The sequence below is a fragment of the Haliotis rufescens genome, unplaced genomic scaffold, assembly GCF_023055435.1.
Source record: "Haliotis rufescens isolate VD_foot unplaced genomic scaffold, xgHalRufe1.0.p SCAF_5, whole genome shotgun sequence".
NCBI lineage: Eukaryota > Metazoa > Mollusca > Gastropoda > Lepetellida > Haliotidae > Haliotis > Haliotis rufescens.
In genome coordinates this window covers 11,789,237-11,808,061 of record NW_025964223.1, presented here as the reverse complement: position 1 = coordinate 11,808,061, position 18,825 = coordinate 11,789,237, and the positions used below count along the sequence as shown (strand labels likewise).

Here is an 18,825-nt window from a genome sequence, read left to right as displayed (position 1 = left end):
ACTATTATCTCCCCACTGGCTTCCCATACATTTCTTCTTAGTAATCCTTGTGTTAATCCCATACCTATCAATCACTGTAATCAATCCTATCTCTTGTATAAACTTGTCTTATCATAACTACCTATCAATCAGTGTACACCAACCTTATCTGTTATATAAACATCTATTTATTGTTATGTATATATATCATGCCCATACCTACTTTCGACATGGTATGGCACGATGGGCTAATACAAAAACTTAAAAAAATAGGACTCAAAGGTCAGATAATAAACTACATCCAGGACTTCCTAAACAATCGTAAAATAACCGTGGGTATAGACCAAACTCTATTGGACCAATGTCCCCTAGAAAATGGTACTCCACAGGGCAGTATCCTCAGCCCCACCCTCTTCAATATAATGATAAACGATCTATTCGAGGGCCTATCCCCTAAAGTAAACACATCAAAATTCGCGGATGATGGAGCCATCTGGATCCGCACTAAAAGCATGAACATGGTCCAAAATTTACTCCAAAAATCTCTTAATAAAATACAACAATGGGCTGACAAATGGGGCTTCTCCCTTAACTCAGAAAAAACAACAGGAATAGTATTCAAACATAAAAACATGAAACCCGCCTCCCCAATCCTCCAGCTAAACAATCAAACAATCAAATTTCAAAAACAAACCAAATTCTTAGGACTTATTTTCGATGAACATCTCACCTGGGATGCTCACGTCCAAAACCTAACAACTAAATGCAGTAAAGACCTAAACACCCTAAGATGCCTAACTGGCTCTAACTGGGGAGCATCCAAAGATACCCTCCTCTCTCTCTACATATCACTAATTAGATAAAAACTAGACTACGGCTGCGCCATATACAACACCCTAAACAACTCTCTATCTAAAAATCTTGACTCAATACAATATCAGGCTCTCAAACTAATTACACGCACCCAACATGGCACCTCCTACACCTCACTTCAGGCCTTAACAGGAGAAATGCCACTAAGTCTACGCAGGGAACAGCTAAGCTTAAACTTCTGGGCCGCGTCCCAATCAAACCCTCTCATCCAAAACTTAATAAACCAAAACATCAGCCCCAAAAACCAAGCTCTAGCTCGTAAACACCCCTTACTTACCCCAATATCCCAAAGAATAACAAACTACCTAAATGAACACCAAATTAAAAATCTTAAACAAAACTGCAAACAATCAAATATCTTCACCCCTAAACTTAAAATACCCAAAATAGACACAACACTAGCTAGCCAAATAAATAAACAAACCGACCCAAACATAGCTAAAACTACCACACTAGCATACATACACGAAAATTGGCCAAATTGGTGTCACATTTACACGGACGGATCCTCAGATCCGACCTCCAAACACACAGGTTTCGGAGTCCATACCACACAACCAACTAAAACCACACAATCCTTCCGACTCCCAAACAACCAATCAATATTCACGGCAGAACTAATGGGCATGGCCTCAGCCCTCCATAATCAAGAATAAAAAAAACACAAAAAAATCCTAATACTTACCGACTCCCTCAGTGGACTGCAAGCCCTCCAAAACAAAAATACCAAAAACCGACCTAAATTAATAAATCAAATACTTAAAAGCTCCAACGACCTAACTCAGGCAGGCAAACAAATAACCTTCTTGTGGATACCCGCCCACGTAGGAATATACGGTAATGAAAACGCCGATAAAGCAGCTAAACTATCCCTCAAAATCCCAGAAATAAGCTTAAACTTACCCATCTCAAAATCAGAAATTAAAAGTGTAAACAAGCAAAAAATCACAAAAAAATGGCATAACCTATATCTAAACTCAAATAGCCAAATCAAAAAAGTGCTCAGCAAACCACTAACCAAACCAAAAATTCTCCATCCATCCAAAAAAGTCGACAGAGTAATCACTAAACTCCAAACAGGACACACCAACCTAAATAACCACCTAAATTTTTTTTAAAAACACACTACAGGTAACTGCCCACACTGCAAACAACCAGAAACCCCAGAACACGCACTCATCCACTGCACACACTACCTAACACATCGAACCGCATTACAAACCACCCTCAATCTAAACAAGGCTCTAACTCTAGAAGCAATACTAAACCCACAAAATAAACTAGAAAACTTCAAGGCCTTAGGTGTATTCTTAATAAAAACGGAACTAATAAAACGCATCTAAAAACACAATAACCTACCAAATCAAAATCACATAAACAAACAAACATCCCCCATACCCAGCTCCCTTAGTTCCCCTCCCCAATCCCATCGGCATCTATTCCAAATCTCAAAATTCCCAAATTCTATATAAGCAACCCCTAAAACCCCCTTCTTGGGTTGCACAGACCACTTTCGCCCCTTTCGGAAACACATGAAATGGCCTGGCCGGGCCCGTGTGCGAAATACGCATCAGTCGGAAAGCGCACGTTAAATCTCCAAAGTAAGTAAGTAAGTAAGTACTTTGTACACAAACTCTTCACTACCCAAACCGACTTAACCAAAACAGACAAACTGCAAAAAACAAACCAATATATACATCAAAACTGGCCTAATCATACACACATTTATACTAACGCCTCCCAAAATAACAAGAATATCACAGGTCTAGGAATTCAAATCACTCAACCAGTCCCCATTACCACAAACTTCCATTACACTAACTACACACACACTACCACTGCAGAACTACTCACCATCCAATGTGCATATCACTATATCAAACAATCCAAGGACACTAACTTTCTAATCATTTCGGACTCATTAGGCTCATTATCCCAAATTCAAAACAAAACATCTAAATCGCGTCAAGACATCATAAACATTATTATAGACATACATAAAAACTTCACAGAAACAAACAAAACAATAACACTACTCTGGGCACCTGCACACACAGGAATACAAGGCAATTACTTAGCAGACACAGCAGCAAAATTAGCTACCACACACCCATCACCCTGCATTAACTTCACCACAAGTAAGGCCGAAATCAAATCAATAATCAGAAAAAACATAAAGAGTCAAAATTTCCAAATTAATATTCAAAATTCTAAGGTCGCATGGATAAAATCTCTTTTCATTAAACCTGTCACTAAATGCCGCAACTTCACAAAGTCAGTCATCACGGATAAAATTATAAATAGAATGCTTAGTGGCCAAATCAACCTCAATGAAATACTACCCCCCCACCCCTATCCCAACAAATCTTAGTTAAAAACCACCATCTACAAAATCACCACTTTTGCAATTTAGGATCGGGATCCAAATTCCTAGCGCGGATTGCCTTCTCCGACGTCCGCGCGACAAATTCTCCCATATCCAGCCACACATTACCATGTTCTTTAATCCAGCCACCTATCCAAGCCAAGCCAACTCGCTCACGACTACCACCCTACTCGACTCCCGCCTGACCCCCCCCCCCCCCCCCCCCCCAGCCAAGTAAGCCCAATGTTTATTAGAGTAGGTTTCCTACCCTACCATTATTCTTTTTTATCTTATTTCTCAGCAGTTCTGTTATTACACAAGCATATCAGCTTAACTGATCACATTCAACTATTTATCTCTCCCATTAGGTGCTTATAGTAGACTAGGTTTCTTACAGCGTCATACTTTGTCACTAGGTTCTCTTATCCCATTTCCCCACCTTTACTGTATTTCTTTCTTCTTTACACCCCTTCATTTACAGTTTTTTGGGCCAGCCGATTACATCTCTATTCCCCAGTATTATATTATTATCTAAAACCCGTCTGGCCCCGACTGCGAAATAGCCGACGGCTGAAGCGGTCGTAAAATCCCTCAAATCTCTCTCGTCACGTCACGTCCGGGTATAATGTAATGTGAATTCTCTTCTTGATAGATCAGTTGATCGTGTAAGTTGTGCTAATTGGGATTGTTCACTAGCCAATAGCAAATATCGCCGTGGGCGCTTATTACGTCGAATACGGTATATTTATGTCCACTGAAAAGAAATAGTTGTCTAGCAGACATATAACTGCTCCTGCAATATTCGCGGTGTATGAACTACGTTGCTTACTATGATTGTCAAAGCTAAGTGAAGATGCTTGCACCAAAGATGGTGGATACACCAACAACCTTGTGAGTGAGTGAGTGAGTGAGTGAGTGAGTGAGTGAGTGAGTGAGTTGGGGTTAACGCCGCTTTTAACAGTATTCCAGTTATATCGCGGCGTGTCAGCTTAATGTGGGAGGAAAGCCCGAAGTGATGCAGGTCTCAGACATTTACCACTTCGGTGAAACCCACGATCACGGTTATGGTGCTGACAAACCTAGAAACATAATCGGGGCGAACCGGGATTCGAACCCACGATCATAGGTTTCTGGCATGCCCAAGGGACGCAACTCTGCACAGCGAATCACGGCGCCTTAGACGACTGGGCCACCCGTGCCCCCCAACAACCTTGTGCTGGCCACCCATGAACAACGTTTAGGAATATATTGATGTAAGTATATCTTCTACTGTCTGACAAACAGCTTCGTGACCTTACTAAATATTTTATTGTCATTCTGTTAAAAATAATATGATGTTCAATAATCGCTCTCTATTCTAATATCATTTGTGTTAATGTTCAACCTGTCTGTAACCAGTCAACAAGCATATAAAAGAATTCTTATTTTCCAATTGCTCACGAGACGACCTTTTGATATGACAGCGAAGAAGATCGAACGCAGTCACATGAATTATTACGCCAGAGTGAAAAGAACTACTTCTACTTCTACCTCAGTAGTAATAGCAACATGAACCTACGCGGATGGCAATGTGTACCTACGTTGATAGGAACGTGTACCTACGTGGATAGTAACGTGTACCTACATGGATAGTAACGTGTACCTACGTGGATAGTAACGTGTACCTACGTGGATAGTAATGTGTACCTACGTGGATAGTAACGTGCACCTATGTGGATAGTAACGTGTACCTACGTGGATAGCAACGTGTACCTATGTGGATAGTAACGTGTACCTATGTGGATAGTAACGTGTACCTATGTGGATAGTAACGTGTACCTACGTGGATAGTAACGTGTACCTACGTGGATAGTAACGTGTACCTACGTGGATAGTAACGTGTACCTACGTGGATAGCAACGTGTACCTATGTGGATAGTAACGTGTACCTATGTGGATAGTAATGTGTACCTATGTGGAAAGTAACGTGTACCTACGTGGATAGTAACGTGTACCTACGTGGATAGTAACGTGTACCTACGTGTATAGTAACGTGTACCTACGTGGATAGCAATATGTACCTACGTGGATAGCAATGTGTACCTACGCGGATAGCAATGTGTACCTTCGTGGATAGTAACGTGTACCTATGTGGATAGTAACGTGTATCTACGTGGATAGTAACGTGTACCTACGCGGATAGCAATGTGTACCTACGTGGATAGCAATGTGTACCTACGCGGATAGCAATGTGTACCTACGTGGATAGTAACGTGTACCTATGTGGATAGTAACGTGTACCTATGTGTATAGTAACGTGTACCTATGTGGATAGTAACGTGTACCTATGCGGATAGCAATGTGTACCTACGTGGATAGTAACGTGTACCTATGTGGATAGTAACGTGTATCTACGTGGATAGTAACGTGTACCTACGCGGATAGCAATGTGTACCTACGTGGATAGCAATGTGTACCTACGCGGATAGCAATGTGTACCTACGTGGATAGTAACGTGTACCTATGTGGATAGTAACGTGTACCTACGTGTATAGTAACGTGTACCTATGTGGATAGTAACGTGTACCTATGCGGATAGCAATGTGTACCTACGTGGATAGTAACGTGTACCTATGTGGATAGTAACGTGTATCTACGTGGATAGTAACGTGTGCATACCGGTGAAGATCCGGCGTAGAATAGCTCTTCTCCAACCCATGCTTGCCGTAAAAGGCGACTCTGCTTGTCGTAAAAGGCGGCTAACGGGATTAGGCTCGTCTGACTTGGTTGAAACATGTCAACGTTTCCTAACTGCCTGGGTCGATGGTCATGATGTCAATTACAGGATTGTCTGGTCAAGATTTGATTATTTACAGAGTCTTGCTGAGTGCGGTGTTAAAGAACAAACAAATAAGCAATGTGTACCTACGTATATAGTAACATGAACGCTCAGATAAAATAGACATATCATGTGTAAATAATAGTAAGACTAATACGCAGTGTCAAACTCTATGGCTATGTGTTCTGATGTTCTGACAGCCTCTAAAGTAGACTCTGCCGTGTGCCAAATACTCTCCGGTGAGGTACTACAAGAATGGCTGCATCGCATGTACACAATGGAATGTACCATAACAATAACAAGATACAATGCGAACGCAGTGTTGTATTTACTTATGTTGAGATTTATCTACAAGGATCGCAACTTCACATACATCACAAGGTCACAACGTGGCTCACATTGCCTGATGCAAATCATTTCGAGGAAATGTGCAGTCATTCTGGGTAATGTCGTGACATAAACCACTACAAAACAAATGAGAAGAAATCATGCAGAAAAATCTGGCACGCGATAGACATAACTAGCCTTCGTGTTGATTTCTTTGGTGTCACATTTCAAGGAAAAAACGCTTTTGATTCTTCCACTGACTGCCTTGTTCTTGGAAATTGATTACATCGAAAATCATAAAAAAAAGTTATATGCAATAACACCATTGATTATGTGACTATTGATTGTGGTATGCTGGCATGACAAGCCAAAGATGAGTCACACCTAAATCTTATTGGCTCTCTAAACACCCAGCCACATGGATCATATGACAAGAAGACGGCAAGGATCACACACGCACAAAATGTCTCTGTATACTGTACAGAATGTGTCGCATATCACCAACGGAAATTAGAAGCCAAAACGTGACCAAAGGGTGACGGAGTTTCGATTTGATCATTCGAATTTATAGATTTCTCGCGTTCCCTTGTTACGCAACTCTGCACAGCTATTGTGGCACCGTAGACGACTTGGTCTTCCGTGTCCTTCATTGACAAAGAAATGCATTGCCATGTCTCTCATTAATCTTTTCCCACTGCCAAAATGTGTTTACAGGTGTTTATAGGCTTTCATAAAAATTGGCCAGCTCAGTTTGTATTTACATTCTTTTGAACACTGAAATGCAGATTTTGCTGGTATAAAATATAAGTACACTATGTTTGTTTCGAAAGGATTCCACCGAATTTATGTCAATTATACAATAACCGTATATACGTCTCGATTTTGATTAGTTAGCTGTTATCTTGCAATCGTATCCTTTGTGATATTAGAACGCCTTCGTGGTCTAGTGGTAGAGCGTCCGCCAATGTCATTGATGATTCTTACTTACCTGGAGAAGTATAAAATTATGGACAGCATTAAATTATTGGCTAAGTTTGGGATAATCAGAGTATTGGTAGTATTTAATTAATTTTATCAGAATTAATGGTAAGAGCAAAATGTATTTATCAGCAAGAATGGCATGCATCCTTGTCACATGGTGCAAAAACATTCAATTACTTTATGTAAAAATCTATAGCGTTTCAAGAGTATTATATTAAGTATATTTCTATCCACAAATTTCATGTAGCTTTAGCTAAGTTTAGACGTAGTTCTCACGAACTAAAAATTGAGACTGGCAGATATGCAAATGTTCCGAGGAAGCGAAAGGTTCTGCAATGTTTGTAAAAAAAGGTTTTGTTGAGGATGAGTATCATTTCTTATTTGTATGCAAGGTGTATGCCTAATAGCGTGAACAGTATATTCCAAGAAACTTCTATGTATTTCCCGCATTACATAAAAGCCAACGTCTTGATATCATAAGAAATTTTGATATGTTTATTAATAAGTCTATGTAATTAAGGACAATTGTAATTGTAATTACAACAATGGCTGCTATACAACTGCTGTAACATGGGCCGATGACCTACGTAACCTTGCTGAATAAACAACAACAACAACAACAACAAGATTAATGCAGGCTTACGAGTGATCCAAAAGTTCATGTGCTTGATAAGAGAAGTTAAGAGGAAAAGGCAGGGATACTCGTCGCCTCTCACGCAAGGCACATGACAAGGAAATCGGCCTATTTATCATATTACAGGCGATAAAGCCGATGTGTGGCGGCAAAGGTCCCAGTGTTTGTCATTAATTCCTCAAGATTATGTTACCCCACCACTGCTTTTATTGTACAGGTAGTACGCAGGTATCTAAAATTGCATTAATATTCTTCAGAACCATAATATGTCCTAACCGAGGTAAACAGCAAGGAATGACACCCCCCCCCCCCCCCCCAACACACACACACTCACACATGTTGCTGGAATATTGTTAAAAGCGGCGTAAAACCATACTCACTCGTTCACTTACTATATCTACGCCAAGCCAACCCATGTATTCCCATGTGCGCACACACGCACACAGTATAATTTGATATCGTTCTCTAATGATCAAATAGCCGATTCCCTCTCACTCACTCACCTGAAAGAGACCAATGAAACTCCTCTGTTTCATATTTAAATCAATGGATACAAATTCAAAGAGACAAAAGCTATTCACAAGTCTGTATGACAAGAGGGATGTCTTCAACCTTCCCTACCTGTCGAGCAATATGCAACCTTTGGTGTCTACATTTCACAGCTTTTGAGGTTCAATCGGGTCTTCTCTTTCTACGAAGATATCAAAAAACGCCATACGACTCATCCTCAAAAGTTGTTTCATCAAGGTTTAAGCTTTCGAGGTTTTCGTAAAGTTTAAAACATTTTATGGTAGATATATAGAGAACATTTCCACATTTGACCGATGATATTCCCTATTTTGACTTGTTTGCGTGAAGATGAAGAATTGGCTTGCATTTGCATGTGTTTGTCACGGGCGTTACCGTGGGGGAAGGATACGCTCACTTTCTCACTTTCTCACCCTCACAAAGACCTAGTGCCATCACTATAGTGATTCATAAACACATGCTTATGAATTAGTCGGAAAATGGATTTTCGTTTTGACTAGAGACTTTCTATGATCATGGAAATTGTTTTGTTTTTTCGTGGATGTTTGTATGAATCGGTGAAGTGTCAAGAATATAACAAAGATAACAGACTGGTTTATTCATATATCACAGTAGGGAAGGCAATACATGACAAAGAAAGTCATCCACATAGCATTAAATAATCAATGATCAATGGTTCTAGTGTTGTAGTTATACAGACACCAGATCAATAATTGGTGGTAGTGTACACACAGTTTGGCAGGTACTTTTTTACAATGTCCATCTCTGGTAGATGAACAAAAAACCTTCTTCCTGTTACACATGTTACCAAACTGTGAACCTATTTCATGATAATTATATGGTTTATGTACATGGACAGATGTACTACGAAATCAACATAGAGAAATAAAATGGGCACACTAAGACAGTTAAACACACATAAGTGAGTGAGTGAGTGAGTGAGTGAGTTGGGTTTAACGCCGCTTTTTAACAGTATTCCAGTTATATCGCGGCGTGTCAGCTTAATGTGGGAGGAAAGCCCGAAGTGATGCAGGTCTCAGACGTTTACCACTTTGGTGAAACCCACGAGCACGGTTATGGTGCTGACAAACCTAGAAACATAATCGGGGCGAACCGGGATTCGAACCCACGATCATAGGTTTCTGGCGTGCCCAAGGGACACACATAAGTAGATGACCATACTATCTGAATGAATATTGGGACAGTAGAAACCCAATTGGTATAAATGTCATATTATTTGCAAACCACAGCACACCAACAGTAACATATTTCAGAACAGAGAGTATGTACTCTTTCTCTGTATTGCTGAGGTTAATACATACATGTTATTTCTTTCTCAAATACTAGTATTGTGGATTTACATCTCATTGGATTTGACAGAAATATTCTAGTTTAGGTATCTGTGTGTTGAGAGGGAGGACAATGAATATTTAGGTGTATGTCTTTTATTTTTGTGTATGTGTTAAATTTTTTAAAATTCTCAATCCTGAAACGAACACATGTAATAATGTTGCGTATTACCAGTGGTCTTTGTTATATGTCGTCTATAGGAGGCGAGCTTGCAGGACTTATGATATAGTTGGTTACATGCCTGTTAGATCGGAATATGGCCCAGATGACACAACGATGATATCTTGAGTCAAGGTTAGGAATCGAATCTGAACGGGGTAATCTGGGGGAGGTGTCGGTGGACGTGAGCTTGTAGGACTTACGAAAGTTTTGGTTACAGGGCCAAGGATGGACAATATCACAGGGAGGAGGAACACAGCATGCAGCATGCCGAACAGGATCACTGTGAACATGATCTTGAAGAAGGAGTTGAAGATGTAGGACTTTGAGAACACTAGCACAAGAATGCCCAGAAAGGATGACATTCCGCCGTTTAATATGGGACCAGCTGCATGGACAATGGAAGATTCGGTTTTCTCTCTCCTGTTTCTTCCTTCTCCAATCATATAGGCAGAGCACACGTGCACACTGAAGTCCACCGAGAAGCCGACAGACATGATGAGATGGATCATTGTCACTGAGCTGAGACTCAGTCCCCAGATGTAAAGGAACCCGAAGATGCCAACGAGGATAGAAACTATGTTCAGGACGACAAGGAAAACCAGAAGAGGATGAGGAAGAAAGATGCAGGTGACCACAGTCATGACGACCAGTGCCACGCCCACAGTTTGTAGTGTACTGGGTAGGATAGCAACATACTGCTCAAAGAAGATATAGGCTGGGTGGAAGGTGTAGACAGAGAGAGGTGAGTTGTCTGCCAGAGCTCGCATTCGAACCATAACATCAGCTTGAGCGTTGGATTCTTTAATATTTGTTGATAAAAGATAACATCGGGAAGCTTTGATATCAGTATCAGTTGCGTCAAATACAACATCGTTATCAAATACTGTGGTTGTTGTAAAAAATGTTTTCAATCCCGATATAAAAGCTGTAGTGCTGCTGTTGTCATAAAGAGTTGTTGATCTATAAGAATCGAACCAGCAAATCAACGAATTCTGATCTACTCCAGAGTCTGTTTTTGCACTATTGATCAGAGACTCGATATTATCTACAGTATTCTTGTCTCTGTAATTTGTTGTTGGGCCAAATACAAACGGGACAGGGAAAGCACTCGAGAAGTATGCATCATATATCTCACTATAGGAATGATAGTATGAATCTGTGGAGACCAGGTTCTTCAGAATCAAACCTTGTTTAAAGTTCAATGTTCCCCATATTGACACTCCGAGGTAGGCCAAGAATAGCACAATCACAATTACCTTCCCCCCCACACACAGTAACATTTGTGGCAGGTACTTTCGTGGCAGTGTCTCAAAGAATCGTTCATCCTGTCCCCTCTCTGTTGGTGGTGAGCCTCCACAGCAGAACACTCTACAGGTAGAGGCATCATCGTTCCTGAGTTGGTCTCTGGATTTAGTTTTGAGGCAGGTCATGCAGTGTCTGTTACTGTTAACCCGACGGCCATGGATGGCAAGGCAGGGGGAGAAGAAGAGGCACTGGTACAGGTAGCAGAAGATGACGGCCACTCCTGTGAACGAGAAGAATATATAAATTAACACCATGACACGAATGGACTACAGGGGAGAAGAGAACCTGCTCTTTTGGCGTGATTGCTAAAATGCTGCCCAGAGAATTTAAGAATTGTGAAATTATAAAATGAACAAAAAGCAACAAAACCATTTCGATAACGATAAGAAATCTCTATTAAAAGAAGAATGCCTGGTACGATTCCGACTATACATCATCAACCTGAACACAAAGAATGTACAACACACGCTGAAGCGGAGAAATTAACCTGCTCAGAGAGGTCCATTAATACGAACATACTCTATGGAAACCACTAACCTGTATAGAGACAGATGGTAATTGACATCTTAATTGAAGCCAGGTAGGTGTAACTGGTTTGGGGCTGATATACATCATACTAACCTGTGTATACACAGAAGTTCCTCACACTGAGAAACACAGAAGACACGCCAGTTAAGAAGGCCAGGAGATCAGTGAGGGACGTGATGGTGATACCGATACCCGCTGAGGCAAAGGTTATTCCCATCCTCTCGGCGACGGTCTTGTCTCGGTGAGGGTAGGTCTCCGCCCAGCTGGACATCAACAGGAACATGTCGTCCACACCGATACCTTCATCAATAAGAGGATGTGACTTATGATTTGTTTCGCATCACATAATGGGAGATTCAAAGTGCGACTAATGTGACAAAGCTACTTAAATATAATATGTCTGACCTTTACCTCATATCTGTATTCTGTAACTCTATTATCAAACTACTTTAGCGTACCTATGATCAGAAATGGTGTTACACCGACGATATTGACAAACTTTACACCACAAAGGCTGACAAGTCCAAACGATGACATGATGCCAAATCCAGCCGCCATAACGCCAGCCCATGATGCCCACGTCCTCGATGACACCACATCACCTCCGGCGACGACAGTGGCATACGTGATCATCAACGTGAAGGTTATAGAGAAGAACACGATGTCTCCGTTTGTGTTTTTGTTCAACTCTGTGTCTAAGGAATGGGAGGCAGCATAGTTTATCCTTGTAGATGTTGTGTTTAAACTTGCTGCTCTCTTCAGGAACGCTTCTTCCCACGCTCTTGCTTTTGCCTTGTTAACCGTTGAGTCCATTCGTAAATTAAACGTGACACTCAGGTACTTTGCTGATACCACTGTTCCACCTGTATAATTAACCTGTCCAAGAAATGCTGATATGTCTATGTTATTCCAGTTTGGGTAGGTGATTCCACCAGACAGATAAGCATTATATACATCATCTGTTGTGAGGAACTCTCCTGAAGCAAAACAACTCCCGTTTTGTCGAGCACAGATATCATCATACTTGATCACCACCCCATCATATGTAATACTGATATCTTTTATTGTGCTTATATGATTCCTTATTTCTTGCATGGGTGCATTGGACAGTACATTTACATCTGTCGAGCTGCTCACTACAAGTCGGCCATACATGCCGAGATCTGACAGTGCATGTCCTCGGTAGTTGCTTCCCGTGGCGTCTGGGAACGTGGCCTGGTACTGAACTCTGTCTTGTGATGCTCTGCTGTTAATGGGCGTGTACAGGGTCTCTGTGTCAGTCTCGTTGGACAATGTTATCATACCACAGCTGAGACAAAGGGTTACTGAAAGTGAGGCAACTACCAGTACAACTGGGTAGGTGCCAATGAAAACACCGATCTTTGTGAAAATCCTCTTGAAGAAGCCAGACACAGCCTCGAAGCATCTATTTAGGCAGCCCATCCTGGACTATTCATTTGCCGTTACATCTGGAAAAGATTAAATGAAATAATGTTAGAAAAGGATACCGAACACCTATGGTGGTCACGATATCATTTTCATACATGTTGAGTGAAATGGGGTCGAGTGAAAGATTATTGCACTTAACGATGGGCATGTGGCAGCTTGTTCAAGTCTGGAGAAATACCAGTTTTATAGTGCTGGCCCACTTAGATACCATGGCGCAGTTTAACATAGATAATTCACTCCGACACATTATACTGATTCTAAACCGAACATTCCTTGTTTTGCCCCCTTACTGTCGAACGCCAGGCAGGGTAACAACAAGTATCTATTATAAATGTCTTTTTGCATGACTCCGGACCTTCCGTTCTTATGTCAACTATAATTTGCTTGTTTACTTCATGATTGTTTGTTAACATTTTGTTAATAAAAGCGTGTGGAATACATATTTCGGGACGGTTTTTCATGTGGTCTAGTAAAGTGATCTTGCTTTTGTAAGTTTTATGTAAGTCTATTTCGGGTATTAAAATCGTTCAACCATACATACACTGAGCCGTAAACAGATCACGATTGCATAGTTATATTTTTTAATTGCAAATTACCGATCACATGGTAATTGTTCATAGATTTATTGTTTCCTTAGTAGCAGTCAGTCTGACATTCGAAGAGTTAGAAACTGAACCTTCGAAAACTGTTTACTCTATTTATTTTGTTTGATTTGTAATGTCCGTATGGCACACACGCACACACCCATCAGAATACCGTTTTACATTAGGATTCTTGATAAACGGAATAACAATCCGGGACCAATCTTCAAATACTTGCCGTTATAAGAATCAACAAAACAACATGAATAAATTATCTGTGAAACGAAATTTTCTGCCGTGTACATTCTATTCCTTTTTGATACGATCTTCGAAGAGTGAGTGAGTTTGATTTTACGCCGCGTTTAGCAATATTCCAGCAATATCACGGCGGGGGACACCAGAAAAGGGCTTCACACATTGTACCCATGTCGGGAATCGAACCCGGATCTTTGGCGTGACGAGCGAACGCTTTAACCACTAGGCCATCCGACCGCCCCAGATCTTCGAAGAGATGAACGAATATTATTTGTGAATGTCAATGATAGAATGTACAGCTGGGCGCATAGTTTCTATATCACATATTCCCTTGTATCCTGGTTTGTATTAACATATGCTGGGTATGACAGGAGTACTGCTGGGCGCATAGTTTCTATTTCACCTATTCCCTTGTGTCCTGGATTGTATTAACATATGCTGGGTATGGCAGGAGTACTGCTGGGCGCATAGTTTCTACTTCACCTATTCCCTTGTATCCTTGATTGTATTAACATATGCTGGGTATGGCAGGAGTACTGCTGGGCGCATAGTTTCTATTTCACATATTCCCTTGTATCCTGGATTGTATTAACACATGCTGGGTATGGCAGGAGTACTGCTGGGCGCATAGTTTCTATTTCACCTATTCCCTTGTATCCTGGATTGTATTAACATATGCTGGGTATGGCAGGAGTACTGCTGGGCGCATAGTTTCTATTTCACATATTCCCTTGTATCCTGGATTGTATTAACACATACTGGGTATGGCAGGAGTACTGCTGGGCGCATAGTTTCTATTTCACCTATTCCCTTGTATCCTGGATTGTATTAACATATGCTGGGTATGGCAGGAGTACTGCTTGGCGTATAGTTTCTATATCACATATTCCCTTGTATCCTGGATTGTATTAACATATGCTGGGTATGGCAGGAGTACTGCTTGGCGTATAGTTTCTATATCACATATTCCCTTGTATCCTGGATTGTATTAACATATGCTGGGTATGGCAGGAGTACTGCTGGGCGACGTCAGGTAACCACAAATAAACACCTACTTTATATGCAAATTGTGTGAGTGGCGGGTGCTACCTGTTGACAGGACATGCTTTCCCTTTACGCGAAGCCCTGGTGTCATCACTGATTTTCAATGATCAATTCATATAATTTTCACAGCTACTTTGTCTTCTACGTCTGTTCGTGAAATGATCGATTGGCAGATAATCGATACTGATTATTTTCTGGCGTTGAGTGGTTTATTTATAATATACATATGAATGAAATACTCGAATCTATCAGTGACGATAGATCAAGTTATCAGTCACTAGTGACTGATATAAAAAAAGTTATATCAGTCACTAGTGACTGATATAAACAAGGTGCCGAAACTACTTTCTCCTGAATCAAAACATTAAAGAGTTATCCCCCTTTGTTTACGTCAGATGCCGACTGTACTCAACCGCAGGTGCATATATTCTCTTCAACTGACCACAGGAACTTTTTGACGAGTCTGATGTCTGGAAATAACATATATGGCAGTGTTAATATCACTCGTGCGCCGGACATGCTTCGCCAGACATTAGGCACAACTGGCGACAGCGAGACGTACCGCCGAGGCGACAAGCCCCCGCTTGAATTTTCCGAATGTTTCAGTTAAAATGTTCGGGGTTCTATAAATGTGTTTATGTCAACTTTCATACATTTCTGTGAGAAAATTTGATCAAATTTGGCGGATTTTGTAAGCCTGGACAGCGCTCAGCTGATCGTTCGACATGGTCACAGTTCTAACTGTTTATATGTTCCTACGCCAATAAAATAATCGCTGTATGAAAATGATTTCTGTTTTCATTTTAAACAGGAATGTTTAATCATGACAAACAAAAATGTCCACGGAACTTAATACTCGATATGAAATAATATATTTCGCATAACATATATTAACAGGGCTAGTTTTATTTACGAACTATATTCTTTTCGCAAACCCCCTTTATACGGCGGTGGTAAACGGGCGACAGGGAGAACTTAGTAATTTATCAGACACTGTTTTCGAAAAAATATATAAATTGCAAGTAATAAAAATAAAACATGTATATAATAAATAGAAAATTCAATGTGTTTTCTCAAATACCACTTTTATCTCATCTCTCGTGAAAATGCGTCACTCGTGAAAATATTAGACTCTTCCCACTTAACTCGATGAAAAGTGGTATTTGAGAAAACACATTAAATATCCTCTATATATTCATATGTATTTTGTTATATCTGCCATATCTAAATATGTCATTATCATCGCCATCGAAGTGCAACTGCTTCCTTGTTTCTTGTCCTCGACAACCAAACAGAATTTATTTCCTTAATTGTCAAACTAACCAGGGATAAAAACCATATTTCACAATATTCACATATTATTAACTTAAATTTTTTTTTAGATCGAAACACAATGAATTTTCATTGTATGATCATAGAAACTTTTGTAATGGCATTTCCAGAGTTTACCTAGAAAGAAGATATTCGTTAGAAACATACCAATCACTTGTACAACATTTTCGAGGAAATATAATGATATGAATTATTGAGTATTTCTTCAAGCCAAGGCCTTTGTTCATTTCGTTACTGAATGCATGTGTTTGTAATTTGTCAGGTACATGGAAATATATTGGGTGTCTGGTATAACAAAGAGTACGTTTCTGCAATAATAGGCTCCGTTTGCACAAGAAGACTATTGTGAAGTCATATTAGTTACCAGTAACGTGTTATTATACATACATGTAAAGTTTTGGTACTTCTGAAATCATATATGTAAACATAAGCATATATACTTGGATTAAATCGTTAAAATAAACTGTTGAAATACCTGAACATTGAATCTACACTTAACGTCCATTCTCGCCAATTAAAACCTCGAAATCCTGATAACCATCGACACTATAGTGACCTATTTGAATCGAAACATGATTAGGTGTTCTATGTTGTGTAAATGATACTCAGGAGCAAACAGTAACAGTTACCGGGTTTGCTACCAGGAATACAGCCATTCTGACAATCTTGGTAATACAGAAGGCTGCAGTGTTAGGGAGTCTTCACATTCTCCGAAAAGTTCTGGGTGGGTTTGACTAAGCAGTGCTTCCTGGGAGAAGTCCCATTCGCTGTCTGGGCTGCGTGTAGAGGAGGCAATTAAGAGCCCTGAGCTGATGATGGGCATAACGAGCCTGACTGTGCCAGGATCACCCAAACCCTCTTTGATGCATTTTTTAAATTTTTGTCCGTTACTACTACTACTACTACTACTACTACTACTAGTAGTCAATTTATATGGCGCTGTACCCATGCTTAAGCATGCCCTAAGTGCTAAGACATTTATTACCCTGGACAATGGATCAGTGTCCACTCAACAATCATTCTCAGTTCCCTTGGTAGTATACAACCAGTGCTGCCTGATTGGTGTTAAACGTCGCATTCAGCAATATTCCATGTGACGGCAGTCTGAACATAATCAAGTCTGGACCAGACAATCCAGTGATTCAGATCCTGAGCATCGATCTACGCAATTTGGATAAGATGACATGCATCAGTGGTAGTGTATTTTACCAGATATGATTTAATCGCATTTGGAATCCAGACGGTCAGTAAATAATAATAAGAAGAATATATAAAATAGAATAAAACTTAAGCAGAGCAAATGTTGTCCGAAGGTTGAGTTGAACAAGTCTCTGACACCATCCTGAGCCGCCGATGTCAGTCTGCATTTTCGGTCAGGAAATGATTAGCGTCATCTCATATTTTGTCAGTTGTTCAAACTTAATTTGACCCGTGAATAGGTCTTCAGCAACCCTTTCTTGCCGTAAAAGGTGACTATGCTTGTCGAAAGAGGCGACTAACGGGATCAGGTGATAAGACTCGCTGACTTGGTTGATGCATGTCATCGTATCCCAATTGCGTGGATCGATGCTCATGTTGTCAATCACAGGATTGTCTGGTCCAGACTCGATTATTTACAGACCGCCGTCATATAGCTGGAATATTGTTGAGTGCGGCGTTAAACAACAAATCAACCAAACAAACAAACTTAATTTACCAGTTCTCTATAATATGATGTATTGGTAGGAAGTAGAACCAATTTGACATTGAGCCGTCTCTGACACCAACCTGAGCTGCGATGTCAGTTTGCATTATCAGTCAGGGAATGAAAAGTGTCATCGCATATTTTGTTAGTTGCTCAAACCTAATTTACCGGTTCGACGATCTTCTCAATAATATGACACACTGGTATGAAGTGTAACTAATCTGACGTTAGTTTGTGTAGATGATCATGCTTGAGCAAGTACTTACCCCATATAAGCTGGATCTTGGCCTGTCGTTCGTTGAGAACGTCTTTGTATCACATTCCAGCGGTCTTTACTTATATGTAGTCTGCCGTGGAATATAACATAACAGGTAAATTCGTCCAACGAATCATGGAGATATTGAGATTCCCTCCCCTCATTGCTACCTTGCCACAGTGATCAGTATCTGTATCAACGCACGGATCAGGAAGTAGACGTTGCAGCCAATCAGTGGCTTGCACTCACGTGACTCAAACACAATACTGGACGTAATGAGTAAGATCACATTTAGACTCAATTTATCCTGGTACGCGAGGGTGGTGTGGTAGCCTTGTGGTTAAAGCATTATTTCGTCACGGGTCGTCACATTG

At 40.4% G+C, this 18,825-nt stretch overlaps 1 protein-coding gene across 1 annotated transcript; it reads right to left on the bottom strand.

The window, feature by feature from the left end:
* Nucleotides 1-9,669: 9,669 nt before the first annotated feature.
* LOC125373518 (patched domain-containing protein 3-like) lies at nt 9,670-18,612 on the bottom strand. Its single transcript, XM_048384636.1, has 4 exons — nt 18,462-18,612; nt 12,309-13,319; nt 11,944-12,150; nt 9,670-11,542 (listed from the first exon to the last, which is right to left on the bottom strand). Exons 2-4 carry the CDS (start codon nt 13,291-13,293, stop codon nt 10,089-10,091), a joined length of 2,646 nt encoding a protein of 881 aa, XP_048240593.1. The 5' UTR covers nt 13,294-13,319; nt 18,462-18,612; the 3' UTR covers nt 9,670-10,088.
* Nucleotides 18,613-18,825: the final 213 nt, after the last annotated feature.